The 27,017-nt window shown below is 38.5% G+C and overlaps 2 protein-coding genes across 6 annotated transcripts in view; both read right to left on the reverse strand.

The window, feature by feature from the left end:
• LOC139936005 (cilia- and flagella-associated protein 337-like) overlaps window positions 1–17,766 on the reverse strand; it is a 43,410-nt gene extending 25,644 nt beyond the window's left edge. The window contains exons 1-6 of one of the 3 annotated variants that reach the window (XM_071930698.1): window positions 17,383–17,766; window positions 16,550–16,606; window positions 15,399–15,921; window positions 3,356–3,409; window positions 1,962–2,045; window positions 690–755 (exon numbers count right to left, since the gene is read on the reverse strand). In XM_071930698.1, coding sequence (XP_071786799.1) covers window positions 690–755; window positions 1,962–2,045; window positions 3,356–3,409; window positions 15,399–15,921; window positions 16,550–16,606; window positions 17,383–17,615 — 1,017 coding nt within the window. In that variant the 5' untranslated portion in view covers window positions 17,616–17,766. The other 2 variants (XM_071930699.1, XM_071930700.1) reach the window with 2 other exon arrangements.
• A 1,399-nt stretch (window positions 17,767–19,165) lies between these two features.
• LOC139935675 (RING finger protein 150-like) overlaps window positions 19,166–27,017 on the reverse strand; it is a 32,156-nt gene continuing 24,304 nt past the window's right edge. Inside the window, exons 5-8 of one of the 3 annotated variants that reach the window (XR_011785839.1) lie at window positions 26,580–26,676; window positions 24,049–24,307; window positions 21,515–23,635; window positions 19,166–21,413 (exon numbers count right to left, since the gene is read on the reverse strand). Coding sequence is in view for 2 of the 3 variants with exons in the window: in XM_071930190.1 (XP_071786291.1) it covers window positions 23,538–23,635; window positions 24,049–24,307; window positions 26,580–26,676 (454 nt within the window). In the remaining variant the exon portion in view is untranslated. Of the gene's footprint in view, window positions 23,636–24,048; window positions 24,308–26,579; window positions 26,677–27,017 lie in introns of all 3 variants that reach the window. The other 2 variants (XM_071930190.1, XM_071930191.1) reach the window with 2 other exon arrangements.

The raw sequence follows: 27,017 nt of genomic DNA on the forward strand, positions 1-27,017 counted from the left end.
CTTCGTGTATCACAACTGATATAAAAAATAACAAACCTGTGAAAATTTAGGCTCAATTGGTTATCGGAGTCGGGAGAAAATAACAGGGAAAACCCACCCTTGTATCTGCATGTTTCGCCGTGTCATGACATGTGTTTAAAATAAATCCGTAATTCTCGACAACGAGAATTGATAATTGTTTTAATGTTTTCTCGACAAGTAAAGCACTTCATGGAATAATATTTCAAGAGAAGTCTTTCACCATTACCTTTTGTAAACCCTGTAAGTTATTTGGAAATCTGTGAATTTTTTTATATTTTTGTTTTTAATGTTCCGAAAGTGTATAATGGCTTTAATAGGGAAGCATTCATGAAAGACCAATTTATAGAGCAACTTGAAAAGGACTGCAGGGTGCTGCTGCACACCCAGTAGCCACTGAATAAAATACCATTTTTCAGTGAATGATGATCCTTCTAGCAAAATGCTACAAAAAATGTAGCAGTTGCTACTCGAAAATCATCCTTTGCTACTTGATATTTGCATTAAGTATCCACAAAATAAGTTCAGGCTATTGTTTGCTATGCAAAATTGCTTGACAAAACCACTCCCTGATTTTGTAATCTTTAAAATCTCTCCCGAGCACAAAAGCAATATTTCAAAACCACTAAGACCATTCCAAAAAGGAAGGCTTTTTTTAAATTCCGACTTACCCATGCTATGTGACCTGCAGAGTTGGAGTCAATCTTCATAAATAATGCTGTAATCTGCTCTTCATTCTGTAAATATTCATATAACGATAGATTTACGACACAATCAAAATAAATCCCGTCTCTCTGGGGTTATGCATGAATCAACACCAGGAGTCATTACTAGCCATCAATTCAAGAAGGCTTTAAAGATACTATGTCAGATTTTTGGCCGATTTGACCCAAACATTTTGATTTAAAATTCAATAGGTATTTTGATGGGGGTCGAGAAAGTTACAAGCTTTCATTTGAGCCATTGCTCGAAAAAGTCCGCCAATTATTAGTAGCAGTGAAATAAAGTGCTCAAAATTAGTTTTTGTTGGGATCCCGACAATACATTACGTGACCAATTCTTATGTGTTTTATAAGAATTAAAATTTTGTAATGGTTCCTGACCATTAAAAGTAAAAGTTTTAAAAAAAATTGTTAGAGCGGGTGATACTCTTTTGAAATACCATTCACTCAAAAAACCTATTTTTTAATGTTTGGGGCCAAAAATCTGACAAAGCATCTTTAACTTTTCAAGGTTGTTAGATCAATGCTTCACACCTGTGCATACCATAAATAAATCTAGAAGTATACAATTTCATATCAAAAGGTGGACTCAGTTTTGATTTATATTGTCGAAAATCCAGAGTAAATAATGTCAAAGCAGGAAAATAATCCCTAGAGTAGCCTTACTCTGCAGTTCCACACTTCTCAGATTCATATTTTGGGGGCATAAAAAATGATATCTTTTCACATAACCACATTCCTAATAAAAAAGTTTCTCAAAATGCTTTGTACTAGTGAAAGCTGCTTTAGGCTATATATATATATATATTTGATTTGCGGTAACACCGTGTGTATATATCTACTTGCTAGGTAGAGTTTGTTCTTTAGAGAACTGTCTTGCTATTTATTCTGATGTAGGCTTCTAACCAAGTAAGTTTTCTCCGTGAATTTTACGAGTGATTACCAAACATACCATGTGACCTCTGACGGCACACGAAAATCATAACATGATTCGCGCGCATACTGTCGGGCAAAACCTTTGTGTTTTGGCAGCCAGCTAGAAAGTGTACGCAATCTTACTGTGACTGCGCAACTCAGTGCCCGGCGAAACATGACGTATAGAGTGTTTTGTCAACAGAGGGCGGTTTGAATGTAAACATAGGTCACATCGTCTATACCTTCCCTTTAACTCAACCTTGTAGAAGGTAAAGAAATGAAACTGTTACATCATTCATATCTTACCTTTCCTCTAAGACCCAGTGAATTACGGATCACTAACTTGAACTGATCGAGCGTCAAAGTTCCGGAGTTCTCTGAATCGGCATTCTGCAAAAAAGGAAAAGGGTGTGAATAAGTGAATGAGCCATTTGCGTTTCAGATTTGAATGTTGTCTTGTAATGACGTGCTTGATCACAAGTCACCACTTAAGGTTGAATTCCTCAGACTATTGAGACAGTTGCTACACCACGTGATTAGGGGCAAGCTTTTGCGTAGTTACGTAAGAAACGGTGAACACCCATACACAATTCTGAATGGATGTGTATGGCACAATGGTACCAGGGTTTGCTCATTTTGAAGGTTGCTATACAAAAGCTTGCCCCGAATCATGTTACCAACCAACTCTGTAGTCTGAGGAATTCAAATGTAAGTGGTAACTTGTGACGAAACAAGTCATTGTAACGGACATTATTCAAATCTAACTCGCAAATGGCTTATTGAGGCTCGTTCGCACTTCATGCAATTGCAAAGCAAATTTCGACAACACAATTATATAATCTCAGCAAATGTTTTGCAAGAATTGAGTCGTTTCAATTTGAGCAAAATGTTCATTGCCAATTTGTAACGTAATATTTCTCTTAACTACGTGGACGAGGCTTTAAGTTGATAGCCAATTTTATGAGTTTAATTTTTGTTTTTAACACAAAAGGATTACCAGGAAATTAGATTTTCTAAGCAAAACTGAGAAAAACTGATACAAATAATAATACCTAGTGTTGCAATATTATTGGTCATCTATTTCTACCAGGAGTTTTTGGCTTTTAGCAAAGTTGTCCTTTTGTATATAAAGTTCTATGAAATTGTAACTGACTTAAAGAATAAAGGCACTGGACACTATTGGTAATTACTCAAAATAATTGTTAGCATAAAACCTTACTTGGTAACGAGTAATGGGGCGCTGTTGATAGTATAAAACATTGTGAGAAACGGCTCCCTCTGAAGTAACGTAGTTTTCGAGAAAGAAGTAATTTTCAACGAATTTGATTTGGAGACATAAGAAATAGATTTTGAGGTCTCGAAATCAAGCATCTGGAAACACACCATGTCGTGTGACAAGAGTGTTTTTTCTTTCATTATTATCTCGCAAGTTCGACGATCAGTTGAGCTCAAATTTTCACAGGTTTGTTATTTTATGCATGTTGAGATACACCAAGTGAGAAGACAATTACCAACAGTGTCCAGTGTCTTTAAAGCACATACAACAGTTGTCAAAGACTGTCCCCATTTTTTGTGACCCAATTTACACATGAAACAAATTTGTAAAAAATTTCAGCTCAATCGGTCATCGGAGTCACAAAAAATAGTGGGGGGAAAAATCATATGTTTTCACCGTTTACAAATTTTCATAAATTCCTCACCTCGAAAGACTGCTTCAGTTTATGAAGATGCTCCAGGTTGATTCTTTCCTCAATCTGTCGAACAAAAAGTAAGTAAAGAAAAAAATTAGTTACAAATGACTTCAAACGCACATAAACCACCAATCCTAGTGGTTAGGTCATAAAGCTTAATGTTCCATCCGAGGGTAAAGCAATTATGGCAGAGCATCTTGCTCAAGGACACAAGTGTCACCACTGGGACTCGAACCCACACACTGCTGATCAGAAATACCAGAGGTTGAGTCCAGTGGTCTTAATTGCTGTGCCACAACAAGCCACAACTCTAAAATCCAACTACAGCTGAAGAATCCATCAGTTTCCAGCCTGGAACTATAACTTATAGTAAAACCGTAGACAAAACATTCCATTAAAATTGGTTTTCAACAATTACAAAGCTCAAATATTGGCGGCAGCATCTCTAGAGTTTGGTTAAAAATTAACCTACTGTAATTGGAAGGAAATCAACAATTCAAAAACCTGACATCGAGACAGTTTCAAAAAATAAATTCTGGCAACTCCAACATACCTCTGAGAGCAGATACCTGAATTTCCTAAGCAGCATGCTGGATTTTGATAAATATCCGACTAATGTACTACTCATTTATAGTTTACAGAGTTATCCCAACCATTCAGTAATTGCTCCAACGAGAGAGAAATTAAAAAAGGAGAGCTGTACATTTGCTCAACGCCCAACTCAAATTGGCTTTAACAAGCAGTTTGGAGTGAGACGTGCCTGTCGCAAGAGATTCTATTTGTAGTGCAGTCTCTGGATGGATTGGTCGCTGAAATAGGATCCTTTCTCCAATTAGTGTTTAATAGCGACCGGCAATAATTTCCTGTCTGCTTTTCAACACATCTGCTTCATTGCAATTCTTTTCCCGAGCATGGCAAAAAAAAGAAAAAAAGGTCGGATAATTTTACTACCTGCGCAGGAAATTAATTTTGTTTTTTATTTCTATGTGTGAAGGATATCATCACCTCATACCGGTTATTGATTTCGTTTTTTATTCAAACACAAACAAATCCTTTTCATGTTAGGAGGAAATTTGAAACGCCGTGTTTCTGCTCTTGATGGAACCTCGCTGCGGATATTGGGGGCAGATGGAGACTGTGTTATCAAAGTGGTGTCCCCATAGTAACGAGGTGGTGATTTTAACGATGAATTGCGGTGTAAGGTTGATGTTAACAGCAGTTTAAATGAACTTGTTCTGCAATTTGTCGCGCGGGACGGTGTTGCCCGGAGTGACCACTTACATGCAATCAGTGGACTTAAGGTGTGAGGGGGGGGGGCTGGTTCGCCAACGTGTTAATGGGAAATGTTTGAGTAAAGAAAATTTAATGGCATGAAATGTTTGTTTAGGTAAGTAGTTTAATTAATGCTAATGCAGACATTTGGGCCCAAATTGATAAGGACAGTTGAGCATTGGACATAGTCACCCTGTCTGAAGAAGCTTTCTAGCTTAGGAGTAAAATATAACAACAAAAAAACAAACATCTACATTATTCTTGGGTTCAAAAAGAGAACCTCATAATGCACAAAACATACAGTTTTAAATTATATGATTTGAGGCATTGCATGGTGCGGTATCATTATACATTTGATTTATTATGTTAAATTACAAATTAGCTAATTTACACATGAACACAAATAAATTAAAACTACTACTGAGTACAAGTACTCACCAAAAAACCTTTTTCCGATAAAGTATCTCTGCATCCCAGAATTACCACAAATGCCTCAAATACAGTCGATCAGACTTTTGTTTTGTAGATAATATCGCTTCTAAACCATTGACACCCAAAACGTTTAGCCATTAGAGCCTGCACTTCAAAATCTATGCAAATAATTTTCATCATTCTCGTCAGCGGGGAAAAAACCCAACAATGATGACTTCTCAACAGTGACATGAAGGATATCTTTGTAGACATTTCAGGGCATCTCAGATCATTATGACTTGATTTAATTAACTTTATTTGTAAGTTGGTAATGATGATTGATGTTTGAGCACACTTCAACCTTTTGCCTTAATACCACCAATGAGAACAAAATAAATTTCTTAACAGCTATTTGATAAGACCTCTCTGTTTCAAGTGTTTTCAGTCGTGAAGTGCATCAAGGAGTATTTACTTTGGTTTATGCAATATTGAGTCACGACTATGTTGGGCTTCTTGAATTTTACTTAGGGACAGCAAGCCCCGATTACCAGTGATTTTAGCTTGAGACAGTTAAACTCAGTTACATCCAGTTGTCTTGGGATTGTGTTCAAATGTGGACCTTCGATTTTTGGTATTGTTAAACTTTTTGGGAATTTGTCTTTCCATTTCAATTCTGGTATTGTACACAAAATTCGGGTCCAGTGAATGTTTTGAGCCAAGCCCTGCGATCTTGTGGACTTTCCCAAAAACAAATGTTTTAAAATATCTTTTCTGAAGCCTAGCTTGGATTCTTGGAAGTGACTTACAATTTCCAAACAATAATCTATAAGGGAAAACACCCCACATTTCAAGTTTTAGACTACAAGCTCATCCATTATTCAACATCCTTTGAGGAAATAAAATACCACTCTTGTTAACATCAGTCACTGAGTGCAACCATGCGGACAATGACGTTACAATGCCTACAAAACCCTGGACAAAACAAATCCAAATTAATCGTATTCAGCTCAAAACAAAATCCAAATTACTCCTATTCAGCTTACCAAACCAAATCAATAAGTCAATTGCTTAATTGTTATGACCTAACAAAATGTTTAGTGTAAGCTGTTTAGTCCTTTGACTTGACTTGGGAGAGATCTCAAGAAGATTTTGAGATGAAAGGGGTCAAGAGCTATGAAGGTTTAGAGTGCTAATGGTGTCCATTCAGTGTTTCTAGGTTAAAATTTAAGTAGGATTTGAAACTTTGCATGGTGGAATGAAGATATAGAAGAGTTTGCGGTAACACCATGTAATGATTCTCTAAATTAGTTGGGGTGGTTCTGAAAAGAACCGTTGGATTAACTCGACGTTTCGATCAGTATGCTCTGATCGTCTTCTGGAGAAGGTTAAAATTTGATCTTTTATTTCTCTATGGGATTTGAGGCGTTGCTTGGTAAGGTACTGTATATTGATTTGTGGTAACACCAAGCATTTAACTAATTGCTGGGTAGGTTATGTTCTTTTGAGAACTTGTCTTCCTATTTATTCTTCTTGACCGTAAAGTAGATTATCAGAATTCAGGTGACTTCAAGTCTCTACCACCATGAGTAGATTTTTGGGGATTCAGGAGACTCCTCAGTTCTAAATAAAAAAGAACTGTCCTGCTATTATTAACTTCTACCTGGCTGAAAGGTAGCACATTGGCCGGGACTTTGACCGTGTCTGAACATTAGAGGGTGTGATTTGGTTTCATTGATATGCCTAAACCTGACCAGAATTCTCCCACTTGAGGGTTTTTTAAATGCTGTGGGGGTATCCTGAACCCGAATTTGGGAAATTTGGCCTAAGCAAACTGAGCAATAAAAAACGAGCCAAAATAAACAATATAGGCTTATGTCATGCTTTTGAAAAAAACTCTTTAGATTTACCTCATACAAAAAACATAAAAGTTACATTTTATTTGTTTTTCTCAAACAATACTGATCTGATTTGAACACAGACCAGGCACCAGAAAAGTTTGGTAAGTCAACAAATACCTGTTTACATTACCATGCAGGGAAGAGGCTGATAACCGCAAAGGTCAGACCGATAAAAGGGACAAATTTGTGACTTTTGAAACTCTAGATCAAATACTTTTTATGCCCTATGCTCAGTACCTCCTTATACCTGTAGCACTGGTATTTGATACAGTCCTTGGTACATATTACAACATACCAAAGCGCCGATAATGTCTGTCTTTTTTCTTTATTTTGGTGGTGATTTCTCAGTGTGGGAGTTTTCTGTTTTAAAATGGTTTACTTTCTTGTTGTCTGGTTTGTGTATCCATAGTGATTATGGTCTAGAGTTATGGGAACTTATGCCGTATCCAAATTGGGCGCTATAGCTATTGACCCCTTGCACGAAATGTCACAAGCAGCGACTGCGCCATGCTCACCAAGTTGGTGGGCAATAGGTTTACATGTAAACGCCGCGTCGCCTAAAATGCGCGCTTCCACTGTGACATTGCCCACCAAATGGCGCATCCAAGATTATTCTGATGATGACGTCTGGTGAATTCGGTCAATACAGGGTGTGTTGCTAAAGACAATGATACTTTAACACACGCTATAGCCATAGCCACCAATTCAGAAAGCCATAGTTTGTTAACCTGATTTCATCAAGCACAAACTACACAGAGCTGTGTAAGGGGCCATTCAGATTATCAATGTTTTCAATTGATATTATGTTCACCAAATCCACCCCAATTTTCAATTAAAAAATTTTTGTATGTGTTTTCTTCGTTGAGATTTGCTGTTGTGATTTTTAAACATTGATAAAATTAAAGAACTTTGCTTGAAGCACAGTTTGCTCGACCGAAACGGGCGGGGGAAAAAAGAAAGGAAAAAAAATGCTTTTGTTACAAAGAGAACTGGTTGGCTATCCAGACAAAAAAGTTGATCCCAACCCTTCACCAACATTAGATTAACGATATAAGCTTCTGCACTCTATTTATAAAAAAGATAAAAGACAGGAAGAACCACCAGCCCAAAGGTGGCAACAGTACTCCATAGTGAGTGTATAGTTGTCTTGTACAAGTAAGAATAATCTTCACAAAAAAGGAAGTCAGCAAAGTTCCCACAAGGGGGTCAGCCACTCTCTCTCTCTCTCATACAAACATTTCTGTAAATCCATGTTCTATCAACCTGATGAGGCTGTCCACCTTGGACACGGGACGCGAATTGCACAAACCAATAAATTGCGACTCAGTCAAGCTAAGAGGACAATTCTTATTCTAAATGTTGTGAAATGAGCGGTTGCTTAGGTTGGCAATAGCCAATCTCTCTCGTGTACTATACAAACATTGATTTAACGTCTATGATTATGAGTTGCACAAACCACAAACCAATAAAATTATGAATCAGTAACTAGACGACATTACTTATTCTAGATATTGTAAAATGAGTAGTTGACTTTAAAAGCTGGCAACAGTCAATTAAATCTCTCATACAAACATGTCTATGATTATGAATTGTACAAATCAATATGATCTAGTAACTAGACGAAAATACCTAGATTCAAGACATTGTGAAGTCAGTGATAAGCATGGATTCGAAACCACAATCTTGTGATTGCAAGTCCTACAGCCAGACAACTTGATCACAGTTCCAAGTTTGTTCATCAGATAGGGTTTTGTGGACACAAAACACAAACGTCCACAGATTTACATTAAACATATACAGTTAAGATAATGATGGTGGAAAAATCCCTTTAAAATATTACTTGCTGAGGTGCTGTTTAGTTTTTGAGAAATGTGCAAAACAATTTCCACTAAAATAATCAAAAACTTACTGACTAATGATGCTGAAACTTCTACAGGTACATTATGATAATAGTGGCAATTTATAATGTGCCATGTCTGTCTAAAAGACACTCCTGGCGCAGGAGAGATGCCGAAGTCAGATTGCAAAGAGTATGTTAAGCACAAAAATACGTTTTCAAATGGGTTTTGAAGCTGGAATAGTAGTGATTTGTCAGAGTTTACTGGGAGTTCGTTCCATAGTGATGGGCCAGAGTGCGAGAAGGAGCGGGCTCCCCATGAATGGCGTGTGCGTGGAATGTTTAGAAGTTTAGTGGATTTATTCACAGTGAGTAGGGATTCATGTCATGGCCAAAAACCTGACCTACACAAGGTATCAAAACCCTTTTTAAAACAGACCAAGTTTACCAAGAAACATTTACTGCTATCAGCTCAGTAGAATTGGGTCAAGGTTTATGGGCCTGAAGGTACACACAACAGGAGCAAAATTGTAACACTTATCATTTTTAACGAGATTTGAGTAGATAAAAGTAAAGACCATTACCAAATCATTAAATATTAGTGGCGTTTGCATTCACATTATGGCTGACCTTGATTCGAGATTAGCCCCTGCCTAATTATGTTTACCGACCACGCAAAAGGCATTATTGATGATGTCACATTGAAACATTGCTTTGGTTCGTGTCAATATTTACTTTTCTTAGATCCGTGTTCTATCTAAAAATTATCGCAACAGTGTCACAGGATGCGTTCTGTACCAAATGGCATCTTGGCTAATAACAGCACGTTCCAGTCAAAAAACTTTTTTGCATGTCACACATTTTGTAAAAGGTTGCTTGAGTGGAACAATGGTTAGCGCTCTCTATACTAATTCATACTTGTAATCAATTTATATTAGAAGGTATATGCAGAGTTTGCTTGTTAAAGACACTGGACGCTATTGGTAATTGTCAAAGACCAGTCTTCTCACTTGGTGTATCTCAACATATATATATGTATAAATTAACAAACCTGTGAAAATTTGCACTCAATCGGTCGTCAAAGTTGCGAGATAATAATGAAAGAAAAAACACCCTTGTCATTTGAAGTTGTGTGCGTTCAGATGCTTGATTTCGAGACCTCAAATTCTAAACCTGAGGTCTTGAAATCTACTTCTTTTTTAAAAAACTAAGTTACTTCAGAGGGAGCCATTTCTCACAATGTTTTATACTACCAACCTCTCCCCATTACTCATTACCAGGTAAGGTTTTATGCTAACAAATATTTTGAGTAATTACCAATAGTGTCCATCTGCCTTTAAAAATATATTACAGAGGGTATAGATTGTACACCTTCACACAGACTAACTTGGGGTACAATGTGAAAGGCTGTGTGTGAATTGGCGGCTACTGTACATTAGCTACGCCTAGATTTCTGCGTCATCGTGTGTGTTGAAGTAGAGTACATTCTTGCAACACTCTTAGCAACAGTCATAGCCGTAGCTGAAGCCGCCAATTCACATACTGTAGGCGTCATAACCTATGTTTGGAACTGAACATGGTGTCAGCCAGATAGGCATTCTGGCTGACTTCTAGACACCATTGTAAATTAGATATCACCCTATATTACTGTCTGAAAAAATATTATCAGACCACCACTATTTCATTCAGTAGTGAGCCTACGACAAGTGTTGTAGCTAGACCAACTTTTGTGGTGGGCTCTAAATCCTAGGGCTAGCGGTTCAACAAAATTGTTCATGTTTTAGATATGTGTGCCATCATTGCTGAAGTGCAATCTGGGGGAAACAGGGTCAGCAGAGTGTATTTTGCTAAGAGAAGAGTGCTACATGTATAGGCAAAATTTGTGAGTCCTGGGCAGGGGGCCCACCCGGCACCGCCCACCCGGCACCGCCCACCATGGCTATAACACTACCTATGAAACAAACTTATCTTATTTAAACCAGGAATGAGTAACTGCTTTTGCCCATAACAAGTGAAAGAGTAGCAGTATGATTACTGCAAATTGCCCTCATTGTGTGATTGATCTCCTACAGTTTTTGTCAACATGACATCAAGTTTGGAAAGCCACACTTCCAAACTCTGACTACACTACATCCCCATGTACATTTGGAATACGGTAAACCAGTAGCAAGGCACTTACTGTGAAAATGAACATCATACTGTATTTAACACCATTCCACTTCTTGGTTCCTCTTTTACCTGCACCCGTACCCGTCGTCGTTCAACATGGCGGCAAGTTTGGAAAGCCACACTTCTTAACTCTGACTACACTACAGCCCCATGTACATTGGAATACAGTAAATCAGTAGCAATGATGTACTTACTATGAAAATGAACATCATACTGTATTTAACACCATTCCACTTCTTGGTTCCTCTTTTACCTGCACCCGTACCCGTCGTCGTCGTCGACGTTCCTCTTGACGAATACATGGTACTCGATATCAAACCAAGCAACCAGCTTTTTTTTTTCCCCGATAAGAGACCAACAAAATACTTCACTTCTCAATGCTTAACTGACATAACCCCCAAACTTCATTCAACCCCATAGCACTTGAGCTTCAATTGCCACCAGCAGTATCAAAGTAAAAAGTCACTGAGCCCCGACTCCAGGCTTGGCCTCTTCATTTTAAACACAGCCGACCGAATAAAACACCAGGCAGGCCTTAAGGATACTTGAATCAAATGAGAATCTCTATTTAATGACAGTGGATTAAGACTGTCTCATTGAGAACAATATTCGGCTCCAGCCACTGAGAGACTCTGAGGGGGCATGTTGCTAACCGCTTCACAATCAAGAGTGTGTTCGATTTAGGAGTTGTTGTTGTCAGGTTGGTGGCCAATGGGTTTTCTTTGGAAACCATTCATCCATTTTGAATACACCCAGAGGGGGACCCAGGATAGTGAATGGTTAACAGTGCTTTTATTTTCATCCATCAAAAGGTAAATACAGATTCATTCATTCAATCGGTGGTGATTTCTATGTTGACAGGGATTAGAGGGCAGTGTGTTTCTTTCTTTGATTGGTTTTTATATCAACAGGATTATCAGTTATGCTGTGTAATTAATTTCATTTGTGGAAAGGGATGTTTAAATCCCATTGTGATTATGGGTGTGTTTTAAAAGTGAACATTATTTTGTAAACATAAAGTTGTTTAAATGAATTCTTTGCCAGTGCAATGTAAACGCCTCTATTATATGGTGTTGGCGCTGAAAAGAGATGGGGTTTCCTCATTCTCAATATTTTAACTATCCGTGGTGTAGTCATTGCCATTACTCCTTTTAAAGAGTACTTTTGCTGACCTTGCATAATTAATTACCTGATTGGCCCAATACTTCAATTTCAACCAATCAAATAAGTGCTTTGGGGGATTTCCCCACAATAAATTATGTTGTATTTTGTTTTGCAAAAAAGATTACATTGTGCGAAAATATGAAGATATAATCAGTAAATTGTCAGAAATTGTCAGGAATGGATACTAATGTAAAGCGAATGTGTTTTGTCTAAAATACTGGAATTTTTTGTTGACTACCACAGTATACTTGTGACAAAATAATTCAGTATTTTTGGTCGAATTCAGTGTCCATCAGTAAAGCTTTTTAGCAGAGCAAAGTCTTGGTCAATAGCTCTCAGTGCCAACAGGCCCAACCAGTGTGGTGAGAACCATGCTGCCAGGATAATTGGTGACACGCTAGTAGTACTACGCCTTGGGTAATTGTGCCTCAAAATGCAATGTTTTCTGAAGCTACAAACAGAGCCTGTTGAAAAGTAAATATCTCTGACTGGCTTATGTTGGTTGTCTGCCAGTCAAGCAATTAAAGTGTGTGTTATGGTGTGTTGTTTGCTTATATACAGAATCTAACACTAGAGTCAAATAAATTGAACTTTCACATAGCAGTTTCAAATCATTTAAAACAGGATGACTGACTATGCTGGATGTTAATGTTATCATAATCACAAAATTATTTAATATTAAAGTGTATTCTTGTTTGGGTTTTCCTATGATGCTTATATTAGTTCACGTCTGTATTCATTTTAGAAGTTTTGAATTAGTTTTCCTTAGAGTTTTTAATAAGGGAATCAATATGTGGTGAAGAGGTTTTCAACTAGTGGTTTAATCCCAACGAGGCCTGGTTCTTGATAATTTTACCGAGACGAAGTCGAGGTAAATTATCAAGAACCAGGCCTCGGCGGGTTTAAACCACTAGTTGAAAACCGATTCAACACACTTTGATTCCCATTCATAAATACCTTTTCGGTCAAAAACATCATCACTTTTTGGTCAAAAAGTAAAATAAATGCAACAATTATAATTGTTAAATGATTTCTTTCAACACAACACCCCTCCAGCTATGAAATGGTAAAGCCCTCCGCCGCCCTCGGGTAAACAACTCCTTATAAGGGAATGCTGTGGGCGTCGCACGTATCACGTGATGTGGCACAACTGTTTCAGCCATTGCTCTCGACCAATAGGAATGAAGAAACTGTCTTAAAAGAACAGGTGCAAGGTCGCGTGTCACGCCCATGAATTAACACTTTTTACCGGTCATAAATAAGGGAATCAATGTGTGGTGAAGAGGTTTTCAACTAGTGGTTTAATCCCAACGAGGCCTGGTTCTTGATAATTTTACCGAGACGAAGTCGAGGTAAATTATCAAGAACCAGGCCTCGGCGGGTTTAAACCACTAGTTAAAAACCGATTCAACACACTTTGATTCCCATTCATAATTACCTTTTCGGTCAAAAAACACCAACACTTATGGTCAAAAAGTAAAATAATTATGCAAAAATTATAATTTTTCAATGATTTCTTTCAACACAACACCCCTCCAGCTATGAAATGGTAAGGCAAGGCCCTCGGGTAAACAACTCCTTATGAGGGAATGCTGTATGCGTCGGGCGTATCGCGTGATGTGGCACAACTGTCTCGGCCGTTGCTCTCGACCAATAGGAATGAAGAAACTGTCTTATAAGCACAGGTGCAAACTCGCGTGTCACGCCCATGTTTCAACACTTTTTACTGATCATAAACAAAGGTTTATACACACCACCAAAAGCAAAACTGTCTGAGGTGTTTATGAATGAGTAGTCATGTTGTAATGGATTCATTGTTAAATGTAGAAATGATATTTTGTTTGATAAATTAAGTTTTTGAAGCACGTTATCCACAGCACTGCCCTTACAAAACTAGCCAAGATGCTGCTGTCTGGATGCCATTCTCAACATGAATAACTAGTAACTTGTCAAAAATGAAAGGAAAAAAAAGGAAAAAAACATTACACCACAAAATTGTGCGCTCCCCGTGCATTCTCTAGAAATTCTTGGCAGATCAAGTTCGTCCTAAGTGTGGGATGTCTTGAATCGACTTGTTTTGATCAGACAATTATTAATTTTAAACTTTAAAACAAACTATGTTGGGTTGGGGGAGGGGGGGGGTAAGTATGACAGCTCTCCCTCTAATAGGCTGTAAGATGATCATAAAAAGGGCTCTAGTTTTTTAGTTTTGTAGCCTATTAGGCTAACCTAACAGTTGGGCTAACTCTCCTTGAAACTACCTGTTTCAGATAATTTCATACAGTAATCACATTAACAATGACATATATGTCTAACAACATTCTCGTTATTCAACTGAAACTATTATTTTTATCTGAAGATAAATCAGAATAAATCTTCTGTCACACCGTTTATGAAATATCCTGTTGTAGTTTTTCTTGGGAGATTTTATTCAGAGTATTACTAACTGGACCCAACAACAACTTTCTAAAGTTTTGGATTTTATCAAGTGCCAGATTTGAAATTAGGATCCAAAGTTAAAAAAGCATTGTTGGGTCCAGTAACTCGGATGAGAAGTAATCACATACTCAAAAGTGCATAATTAGGCCTACCAATTTCATTTAAACATCCTGATGACGTCTTTTGAAAAGCCAATACAGTTAACAAATCACATCAAGACGGATTTCAGTAATGTAATGTATACTTAAAGAATTCACAAGAGTATGCTGAATACATGATTGAACTGCTACTCAACTTACAAGCAAAACAAAGGGGCAGTGGCGCATTTCAAAAACAGAAGTTTAACAACCACACCTCTCCCCTCATCGAGTTTTTAGATACCCACTAACCAAAAACACAAAAAGACCTTGGACTGAGTGTGGGTTCTAGTCCTGATCATGACATGTGTGTGTGAACAAGAAACATGAGGTCTATCCTGATTTACAGCCATTAATCAACACTTTTTGGTTTGTTCATGTCTAGTTAACACTTTTTGGTATGTTCTATTGTTTTATTTTACATCTAAGATTCTTGATTGAGCACATTAAAAAGACTTTCAAGGCTAGGCGGACTTTTGCGCTATTATTTTTATTTTATTTTTTTCATCATAAATACATTAAAACTTATTGTTCGCTTTTTTTTTGGGGGGGGGGGGGTTTATTTAAATGTTATTATTTCTTATTAATAAGCAAAATGAAGATTGAGCGTACATTTTATTCAGTTTTCTTAGACTAGAGGGCAGTAGTTGCTCCATTGATGCCGCTCTTTTATTATTTAATAATTTTCTTAAGTTAAGACAAAAGAAGGACAGAGACTGACTGACCTTTCTAACTGGTGCGGAATGAGCTGTCATTCTACCCCTTGTCATCACAGAATCAGCCCTGTCTGCCAGTCCATCCACGGCCCCGACAGTCAACCGTCTCACTTGGGTCTCAATTTTCGGTATATCATCGTTGATTCGAGATCCCCAGGTCGAGGAAGCTTGTTGGGACAACTGACCCCTCGAGCCGGTCGGTGTGTAGCCGGAGTGACCCACTCCACGCGACCCCGCAGCCGCTGTAGCCGGCCGTGTTTCCTCCAGCACGTTCGGCGTTCCTCGGGACTGCAGCTTCGCCTGGGCCGAGGTGGGTCGTATCGGTTTGCCCATTCGGCGACCCGGTGTTATGGCTCTTTTTCTCGGGTCGTCATCCTCGTCGCATATAGCGTCTATGAGCTGCCTCTCGCTGCTCGTTAGACGGTGGTGGGGCATCATGCCAGCTCTCGAACCCCACTTCCGCTGAGAAGTTAACGCACCACGGAAGAAACGTTCGTTCAGCCCTTCGTATTCCGCTGTACTGAGTCTCTGACTAAATAAAGTCACACAGTTAACACACGAATCGCTGGTGAAACTCTTCACATTTTAACCACAAACCCTTGCAAAATGGACGGCACGAACTGCAAACTTACACAAGACAGAGTAGTTTACATTGGGTTACTTACACTTACAGTTTATGCTATCAAAATGGTGCCTGCCATAAACACAATATAAATTGAAGAAACCCTTGACTAAGCATGTGAAGTTTTAGTAACCCCAACGTGACCTTCTGGCTTGGTGTTGTTATGGCAGCACTCAGCCACCTGCTTGATTGATTCCCATTGGTTCCCTTCGATTTACGCACATTGCTACCGCAACAAAATCGGAACCAGTGCAAAGCAGTACGAGTTCAGTCGAACTATAGAGGGCGCTATATCACTTGTCACGGTTTACAACAAAATAAAGTTTGAGGTGTTTCTGTCTTTCACAAAACTATCTAGTGATAAACCACAAGGGAAATTTTATTTCACAAAATGTGTACGATAAGAAAGAATCAATGGATTGAGGTTTTGATAACTTCGAAGAATCAAAGATTATTTGCTTGTTTTGAAATGGTGCTTATAGTGTTTTACACTTCAAGTGCTTACCATGGAGTTGGGGCCTATGGGCCAAAAACGTACCTTGATTTTATTCTCGGACTGTGCCGTTTTGAAGCCCATGCTTGGTTCTGTCCATCACTGCAGTATGATTGGGAATATTAATAATAATATTAGCAGTGGAAATTATCATCACAACTATCTGAATTATAAAAATGTCCAAACTTTTTTCGTATTTAGTTGAATCCCCGCCTATTAATTTATCGAAGCCGTCATAAAAGCCCGTTGCCAGCATAATTTGAATGTATGCGGCATTGCTTTTCACCGGATCCACCAAACTTATTTCGGACTGAAAACATTTGTGAAAACTGTCTCCCGAACAAAATTTATAACAATTTGCCTTTCCGCATCTTAATTGAACCCGAAACACAAAACTTTAGTTGGCTCTGTTTTCATGTAGGCCTACGGGATCGATATAAACCAGCCGCGGCAAGATTTTAATGAAAACTTTGAGGGGGCACAAGGGGGGGCTGAAACCGAGTCCGAGTACGCCGATCTTAGGGCCCCATTGCGACGTTCTTGTAGAAGTTTCCGTTCGCAAGATTTTCTGACGTAGGCAATAACACAATAGTTTCCAAAGTGTAGACAACAAGTTAAAAAAAAAAATGAACACTCATCCCGATCTCTAAAAAACAAATTATTTTATTCTTGTCATCTATTACCTTGAATGAAAAGTTCAAGGTTTAAAATTAGGGTGTGGCTGTGGGCGGGGCATGGACATCATTAGACATAATTTGTGTTCAGTGACGCCACTGATAGGCCATATCCACCACCTAAGTTAAAATTGGCCAACAATTTGTTACCATCACTGACAAGAAAGGAATCTGGTCCAAGGGAATTATTTTTAAAAGACCTACCTTTCATCAGGCCCAGCACCAGACGGTTCGGGTGTGGTCCAAGCCATCTTACGCCTAGCCATCACGAGGACTGCAGCCCCTTTCATCCCCTGCTTCGGCGAGGCATGTCGAAAGGGGCTGTCCGGCGTGTCGCTCCCGGGGCTTTCATGTCTACTGATGCTGTTAGCGATAGATATGATGGAAATCGCCAAAGAATCGGCGTCAATAGTTTCAATTGTTTCAATTGTTTCCATTTTTACATATCAGCCGCCGGTTAGAAAAACAATCCAAATGTCACATTATTCATACGGAATTGGAAACTATCAACTATCAGAGTGAAATCGGAAATCACGAAGGAGCGCGATCAAAACGGAAATCGGAGACACAAAGTGACCCCCTAAGGAACAAGCTACAGTAATAACTTAAAAACATAGGTTTTGGGTGATGGTAGCACAACTTCATACAACCCAACCTTTGCCAGGCAACGTTTTGTTGCGTAATAATTTCGTTCAAAGTCGTCACAATGGTCGGTAAAAAAAGCGCGCACGCCCAACATCGACCGCGCGGTCCAGATAGGGAGGCACACAACGCTCAAAGGCCACACTTAAATATTTGATGTCATTTTTAGTAAATTTCATTATTCTTTTATTCATCTATGATTTCATAAAGCCAGTAAAGCAGTCGACTTATTGTGCTGCTTACTATTTAAAAGCAATTAGTACCAAATTAGTACCTTTGGTTTTTGGAACCGTTCAACTGTTTTAACCATATTCATTTGAAGGTATCGCTTTTAAAAATGTTAAAGACACTGGACACTATTGCTAATTGTCAAAGACCAGTCTTCTCACTTGGTGTATCTCAACATTATGCACAAAATAACAAACCTGTGAAAATTGGAACTCAATTGGTCGTCGAAGTTGCGAGATAATGGAAGAACAAATACCTTGTCACACGAAGTTGTGTGCTTTCATGATACTTGATTTCGGGACCTCAAAATCTAATGAGGTCTCCGTCCCGAAATCAAATTCGTGGAAAATTACTTCTTTCTCTCGAAAACTACGTTCAGAGAGAGCCGTTTCTCACAATGTTTCATACTACCAACAGGTCCCCATTGCTTGTTACCAAATAAGTTTTTATGCTAACAATTATTTTGAGTAATTACCAATAGTGTCTTATCAACAGCTGCAGCGCTTCTTACCAAGTAAGTGTTTTGAGTATTTAACAAAGGTTTACCCTAACTTCAAACCGGATCCGGAATGAACACACATTAGTCAAGGTTTATCTGTCCATATTTATAATGATTTAATTCAACACAGATAAACAATAATACATGATTCCTTAATTTAATTTAATATTTTCCTTAAACAATTATTTACACATTATTCTTGATTTGTTCAAATAGCACTTAATTAATACTTGATAATTAAAGATTAAGACAAAAGCACACAACAGTGACAATATCATTAGTCACAACCCCAAAAACACTTAGCACAAAACATTGTTGATTTTGCAAACGAAGAAGTAATATCAATGAATCTACCTTCAAGTAAAAAGCTACTGTGCTTTTATTAAAATTATTGTATGCATAAGTGACTTGTCAAAGAGTCATTTAAAGTGATACATTAATAAAGCTTGCATTGTTAGGTCACAAAATGGTGTAAGCAAATTAAGTCTCCAGAGATCTGAATTTCGCTTAAACTTGCAATTTTCAAAAAAATAACCAAAAAACACAAAAAAACAAAAACAAATTCAATACCTCAAATCTCCCCCATCCGCCGCCCCCTCCCCCCAAAAAGCCCCCCAACAAAAAAACAACTGCTCTAACAACAAGTAAACACCAACATCAGTAAGGACATGACATTTTTTAAGGGAACTCGCTGCCAGTAGCAACTTTGAACAATAAAACAGTGACAGCACTGAGTATACATGACGTCATGTGCATAAGGTATTGTAAATACTTCACAACAGCCAACCAGTTTTGGCACTTCAAAATCTATCATTCGCACTTCTAGAACTAAGTGCCTGTTACTTATTTTGTTTGGTATCAAACGTCTCAAATAACTACAGTTATTTTCTTTTGTTGGCATTGGTTTTTGACAAGCCTCCTCATTACAAAAAGTAGTCTACTTTAAGCACTGGAAGACATGTAATAAGTCAGTAGGATGGGGCCATGTTGTTTTGTCCAACAATTCAAATAACACAATCCAAACCGGGGCTCAAGGGTTTTTAAAAAATCAGTTAGTCAGGCGCCTTTTCATCCTGCTGAAAAACCACAGATATGACTATGTGGTACATGGTGGACAATACCAATATGGTAGTAGCATGATGAGTCTGTACAGGGAAAGTTGTTTTGAGCAGACTGTCATGAAATAAACTTCAGGTCAGAGGAGTTCATGGTGGAAAAAATAAAAGTGTCTCACATATAGCCATGTAACAATCAATCAGTCAACCAATCATTAGGCATTTGTAGAGTGCCATCGTTCTAGTTGCCCATTCCAAGGCGCTTCTAGCAAAGCGAAAGAAAAACTCAAGACATAAGAGTAACCTGTGACATCACATGTTCTTAAAAGAACAGGGGTCGATTTCACAAAGAACTTAGGACTGGTTCTAGAAGATATTATAAACTTAAGGGTAGTCCTAACTTGAGGTAAGACTAGTCGTCACTCTTTGTGAAATCTCCCCCAGAGCCTGTACTTCCTGCAGGCCTGATTTGTACAAAGCTCAAGAAAACATTAAATCTTGTATTTGATGGAGATTGCATAAGATTGCATGGAGAAAGGGGGCATTCTCAAAACTAGTTTTATTTATGTGGAAACAAGGACAAAATGTAAAATTTCCACACGACCAGTGTAGTATCTTGCCTGCCAAAAAGACCTGACATGTACAAGGTTACCTTTTTGTGTAATGTTACATGGTCTATAGACAATATGACCTCTGACGTCACACGAAAACCATAACATGATTCGTGCACATACCGCGGGGCAAAACCTTTGTGTTTTGGCAGCCAGCTAGAAAGTGTATGCAATCTTACCATGACTACGCGTCTTTTTGCCCAGCAAAACATGACGTATATAGTGTTTTGTAAACAGAGGGCGGTTTGAATGTAAACATGGGTCACATCGTCTATAAGGCTAGAAACTTTTATGGCAGAAAGGATAAATGTGTTTACTTAAATGAAAATAGGATAACCCTATTTGGAAACCATTGGTTGTTGATGGCAGTGTGTGGTTTCCTCGTAAAGACATTCCTGTTGACTGAAACAGGGCCCAATTTCACAGAGCTTAAACATTTCTGCTTAGCAAAAATATGCAGGGAACCAGTCACAAACTACGCAAATAACATGATGCTCTAGCTGGTAACTCTTTTCAGTGAGCAAAATTGTTAGATGCTTAGTAGTTTTGTGTGTGCTTAAGCAGCTCTATGAAATTGTGCCCAATTGAATTCAGCACAGGAGCAAGTAGAAAAGTTAGAAGTCCATGCTTTAAGTTAGGGTTAAACATTTAAGAGACAGCTCGAGCCTCTACTAAAACTATCATCATTGTTTAAAGTTCTATTCATATTAATTTTAACTATCAAAACTAAAATACCATCTTGTTAAACTTTGGCAGATATTTCCTTGTTGTCAACAAATATATATAATTGTTATACTTATTTTTTGATTATTAAAAATAAAACGCTTCATATCAAGCGAATACTGTCCAATCATGATATTTGAAATAAATACAAGACAAACAAAAATTCAACCTTTGCTGTTCCACACAAGAGGTAAAATATGTGAGGTACTTCAACATGGGAGAATTTTTTTATATTTTTCCTAAACTTATCGTACACTACAGGTTCTAAACATCACAACTGTATCATGATGTTAAAAAGTGTCACAAACATCTCCTTCATTGTTTTCAACAAAATAAATCCACATTTTTCTCTCGATCAAATCGGCACCCATTTTTAAAATGTACTCTTCAAATGACGCATCAAACCTTCAGTATTGCCTTACTTCTTGTTACATCATGGGTGGATTTCACAAAGGTAGTCCTAACTTAGGACTAGTCCTAGGCAATGCTAAGAGATAGGACTGGTCCTAAGTTAGGACCAGTAACTCATCCTAGCTTAGGACTGGTCCTATCTCTTAGCATTGCCTAGGACTAGTTGCCTAGAAATCCACCCAATAATCTATTGCAAATGATTACTTCAAAAGTGTATCTCCGTTTAATTTAAACTCTAATAGGTATCTTTGGTTTTTAGGGTGGGGGCAATATACTCTAGCACATTCATGTTCAATCCTCACTTGAGGTTATATCTGAGTTGGTAGCTACAGCTATCTGGGCCCAATTTCCTAGAGCTGCTAAGCACAAAAATTTGCTTAGCACGACATTTTTTTGCCTTGATAAAAACAGGATTACCAACCAAATTTCCACGAGATTTTCAGGATAAGCAAACAACAGCTGAACACCTGTAACAAGCAATATGCAACAAATGGAAAATTTGGTTGGTAATCCTGTTTTTACCGCTGGAAGAAATTTCATGCTAAGCAAATTTTTGTGCTAAGCAGCTCTATGAAATTAGGCCCAGGCCTCGAATTTGAGGGGAAAATCCACAAGACTGTAGGGCTGGTAGCTTAAAGCCATTGGACCCTTTCGGTACAGAATAAACAAATAAAAGTTCACAGATTTACAAATAACTTACAGGATTTACAGAAAGTAGTGGTGAAAGACTTCTCTTGAAATATTATTCCATGAAATGTTTTACTTTTTGAGAAAACAGTAAAACAATATCAGTTCTCGATATCGAGAATTACGGATTTAATAAACACATGTCATGACACGGCGAACGTGCGGATACAAGGGTGGGTTTTCCCATTATTTTCTCCCGACTCCTACGTCCGATTGAGCCTAAATTTTCACAGGTTTGTTATTTTATATAGAAGTTGTGATACACAATGTGTGGGCCTTGGACAATACTGTTTACCGAAAGGGTCCAATGGCTTTAACAATCTTGATCACCATTCTCCACTTACTACGCAAGCGCCCAATTTCTGCGCTAGCTTTGTAAGCGTAGAATGCCTAGTCACGTGGAGTACGCACGCGCAGAAGCCAAAATTCCCTGCTTACCCGTCAAATACGTTTGAAGTAAGCACGGAATTCCCTACTTCCACAAGCGCCGATTCTTTTCTTATGGTAAGCAGAGCCATGAAATTGGGCCCCGTACATCCGACTCAGACATGGCTAGAAATGAGTGATGGGTGACAACAGTGAGCTTATGGACCCCTTGTATTGGATGCAAACAGCACCCCATTGGAATCCTTAAAGACACTGGACACTATTGGTAACTGTCAAAGACCAGTCTTCTCACTTGCTGTATCTCAACATATGCATAAAATAACAAACCTGTGAAAATTTCAGCTCAATTGGTCATCGAAGTTGCGAGATAATAATGAAAGAAACAGCACCCTTGTCACACGGAGTTGTGTGCTGTCTGATGCTTGATTTCGAGACATCAAGTTATAAATCTGAGGTCTTGAAATCAAATTCGTGGAAAATTACTTCTTTGTCGAAAACTACGTTACTTCAGAGGGAGCCGTTTCTCACAATGTTTTATACTATTAACCTCTCCCCATTACTCATTACCAAGTAAGTTTTTATGCTAAAAATTATTTTGAGTAATTACCAATAGTGTCCAATGCCTTTAACACAATGCAGTACATGGGCCATTTTGAGATGGTGCACACATTACTATGACACTACTGGTTTGGGTAAATCTGTCTGTATACACCCAAGCCAAACTGTGTATAATTCCATAGGGTCCATCTTAATTCAAAAAGGTTTGTTGCATACAAATGCCCTGTGCCTTTCATTCTTAGGGCCATATCACACGAGGCAATTTACGGGCAACCAGTTCCAGGCAATCTCCAAGAAGAAAGGGCATTCACATTTGAATGTTCACATATTTCTCTTGTGGATCGTAAGACATTGTTAAAAAAAATGACCTGTGTGCTACCAAAGTGGTCCTGTAGCATGCACTGCAGTTGGTTGCCTCCAAGTTGCCTGCAAAAGTTGCCTCGTGTGACAAGGCCCTTACAGTTATCACCTGTTGGAGATAATTTACAGCACTTGGAAACTTCATGAAAAAAGCGCTCTTGACTACGTTGGGTTAGTGTGGAGTCGAGTGCACTCATCCTAGACTGAGGTTGATCCAAGGCAGGGTGTATCGCTGGATATGGGGCTGGGGCAATTCCGGTGAAGCTCTACCGTCGTAGTCACAGGAGGAAGGATACCTGAAAATGAAACGACAGCATAAAATAAATAATGATAGTCAAACTCGACCATGATTTTCATTAGTTCTTCCGAGGATTTTAGGAGGGGGGGGGTAGGGTATTTCTGTGCAAGAGCAAAAGAGTGTGTTAATGTATTTTAGGGGGATTACCTCTGCCACATATCGGGCATGGTCAACAATAATTTAATTGGCATTTAGAAAACAAGGCAAGAAAATCCATGCCTGACAGGGTGTGTTTTTCCTGCCAATTGAAATCTGGCATGATGTGGGCATGCACCACAGCACAATGTGGGTCCACCATTTCCGCCATTTTGAGAGTCAAGTCCTTTTGCCTTACAAAATTTTCAACAGGATAGGAGCGTGTAAGTGCGCTGCACATCGTAACAAGGGTCATAACTTGTGATGTAACTTCACCTTTGACGTCCATACCTTCTGAGCTCGACGATCCATTCCTGCTCTCGTCAGACCGACTGTCTTCTGATTGGACGTCGTCGGTGACGGCCATGACACGCACACTCTGCTGAGTATTCGATGGCCATCGTGTGAGATGAGACGTTCGTAGACTGGATGCCCTCAGGTTCCAGTCCTCCCCGTCCATACTAGAGTTAAAGATGATCTGACCGAGCTCAAAGACATAGAGGGCTTCTTCACTCGCCCGCATCGTCAGCTGCTTCTGTAGGGTTCAAAATAAATAAGTAAATAAATGAAACGCACTCAGACAAATAAATATTAACATAGCTCTGTGTTACATACCCTCTGTGGACATTCCTCTTTTCTAAACACTTATAAGGAAAATCCAATTCTTAAACACTGTATAAAACTCTGTTTTAGCGCTACATACAAGTGTGAACCTGAAAACAAAAGATGTCCACATAATGTAGGGACTTGAAACTTACAGCATGTCCACACAGTGTATTATAAAGCGCGCAGAAAAGGATTTTTCTTTAGTGTATGGAACAAAGAAATGTCCACACAGTGACTGACCTTCCTTTGTTCTGCACACTACAGGAAAATCCTAATCTCAAACACCCAGTAAGTTTCCTTCATGGTTAAATATTAAACATTTCCAATCATCACGCTGTCCAAATTGTTTTTCTCACTGCCAAACGGAGACGATACGTCCCTCGCAACCACAAAAAAACAACCCCAGGCACTAAGCTAAGACACCCCCTCTTAAGTTCCAAACGGCGACGCACTCCCGTAAATAACATCAAATTACACCTGGTGAGAAAAAATAGCAGGATGAGCGACCCCTGGGAGACGGACGTACATGTACACCTCACCCCAGATGCTTACTCATTGATAGAAAAAAAATACTGCCCTCCAAACCTCAAAGGGTGTTAAAGCCATCAAGACGTCTTCGACGCCACAGGGCTGGTTCATACTTAATCATGTGGAAATGCTAGGAAGCAATGTGACGTCAAATGCTGAGAACCGACGCAGACACTCTGTATACTTCTATGGGAGGAAGGTACTCCAGAGAGATTTGTGGCATTTTGGAGATACGTAAATAGAAAGAAATTCATGAGGCCCTTTTATAAACTGGACAGCAAAAACATCCCGTCACTTTCTTTTTATTTTCATTAAGGATTAACCTGTGAGGCCTGACGACATAAACACAAAGTAAAAAGCCAGGTAAATCTTCAAGTCAAAAGAAGATCTCGGTGTCATTGAACTGTTTTTAAATGAAAAAACAACAACACAAGATATTAGATGGCACTGAACAACTGTTTCTCTTTTGCTTGGCTGAAAATTTTGTTTTTCCATTTATTTTCGGCAAATAAGCAGCTAATTTCAAAAATTGCGTCATTCTACTTCACATAAAATTGAAAGCTCCTCAAACCAGTCACTCCATTTCACTTTCGGTTGTTTTTTTCATTTAATTTATTCTGGTTGTGGAGGTAAGGACTTTCAGAAAAGTGAACTTAGCCATTATACTAGCCAAAAACCCAGTGGAGACAAAACAAGGATGTGTCAGTTTTAGATGTGGGAGGAAAACCCCAGGACAATTATTCTAGGAAAACCCACGCAGTCAGGTAGGGACCCAATCCACGTATTGTTTTGGTGTGATTCGAACCGGGGTCCTATAGGTGGAAGGCGAGGAGGACACAACTACGCCAACACGGACACCACCATACGAGTAAGAAATCGTTCTACAGCGTCATGCACTTTAAAATCATAACCATTCAATGTAACAATCCACTCGCAAAACATTAAACATTGCAGCAATTTATTACATTTGGTTTACACCGTTGTGTGTAAGCACTATATACCGAGTACTTTCCCAAATTCTGTCAACAAAAATCACAGGCATATTACTCAGGCATAAGACCTTTGCATTTCTAGAGCAGATTTCTTACTAACCAGACCACACATTAGTGTAAGGGTAAAACCAAAAATAATATCCTTTATCCCCAATGCAAATTTAACGTTTATTAAATTTGCAGCAGTTGTTCGCAGACATTTCTAGTTGTGCCTACGCTGCTCAAGAAGTGAATGTCAATTTTGCATGGGTAAAAAGAATAATAATTCTGTTAAAGGCAGTGGACACTATTGGTAATTACTCAAAATAATCATTAGCACAGAACCTTACTTGGTAACGAGTAATGTGGAGAGGTTGATAGTATAAAACATTGGGAGAAACGGCTCCCTCTGAAGTGACCTGGTTTTCAAGAAAGAAGTAATTTTCCACGAATTTGATTTTGAGACCTCAGATTTAGAATTTGAGGTCTCGAAATCAAGCATCTGAAAGCACACAACTTCGTGTGACAAGGGTGTTTTTTCTTTCATAGTTTTTTCGCAACTCCCACGACCAATTGAGCTCAAATTTTCACAGGTTTGTTATTTTATGCATATGTTGAGATACAGCAAGTGAGAAGACTGGTCTTTGACAATTACCAATAGTGTCCAGTGTCTTTAATATTTAAAACAAATTCTATACGTACCCCATAGCCAAGTGCTTTGAGTATATTCAGTTTACACATCGGACACGTTCTATGCTCAATCAGCCACTGATCCACACAGGATTTATGAAAAAAATGTCTGTTGAAAAAAATCAAGCAAAGAAAAAGGACATTTTAAAAACTGAAATCTTCCATAGAAATATGCCTCAGAAATGAGATTTGATGAACGTGAAAATTCCTCATCGTCTTGCAAACCAGGAGTGGATTTCACAAAGAACTAAGATTCATCTTAAGATGAGTTGTAAGTGTAAACATAGTGATTTCTATTTTGACATCACGCTTTGCTTAGCAATTAAGAAAGATTTACACTTAAGATCAATCTTAGCTCTTTGTGAAATCGAGCAATGGGTTCACCCTATTTCCAGACCTGCAACCACTCAGACGTTAAATAATTCAGGAGGTTTACAGATTCTGCAAATC

The sequence above is a fragment of the Asterias amurensis genome, chromosome 4 (assembly GCF_032118995.1).
Source record: "Asterias amurensis chromosome 4, ASM3211899v1".
NCBI classification, from domain to species: Eukaryota; Metazoa; Echinodermata; class Asteroidea; order Forcipulatida; family Asteriidae; genus Asterias; species Asterias amurensis.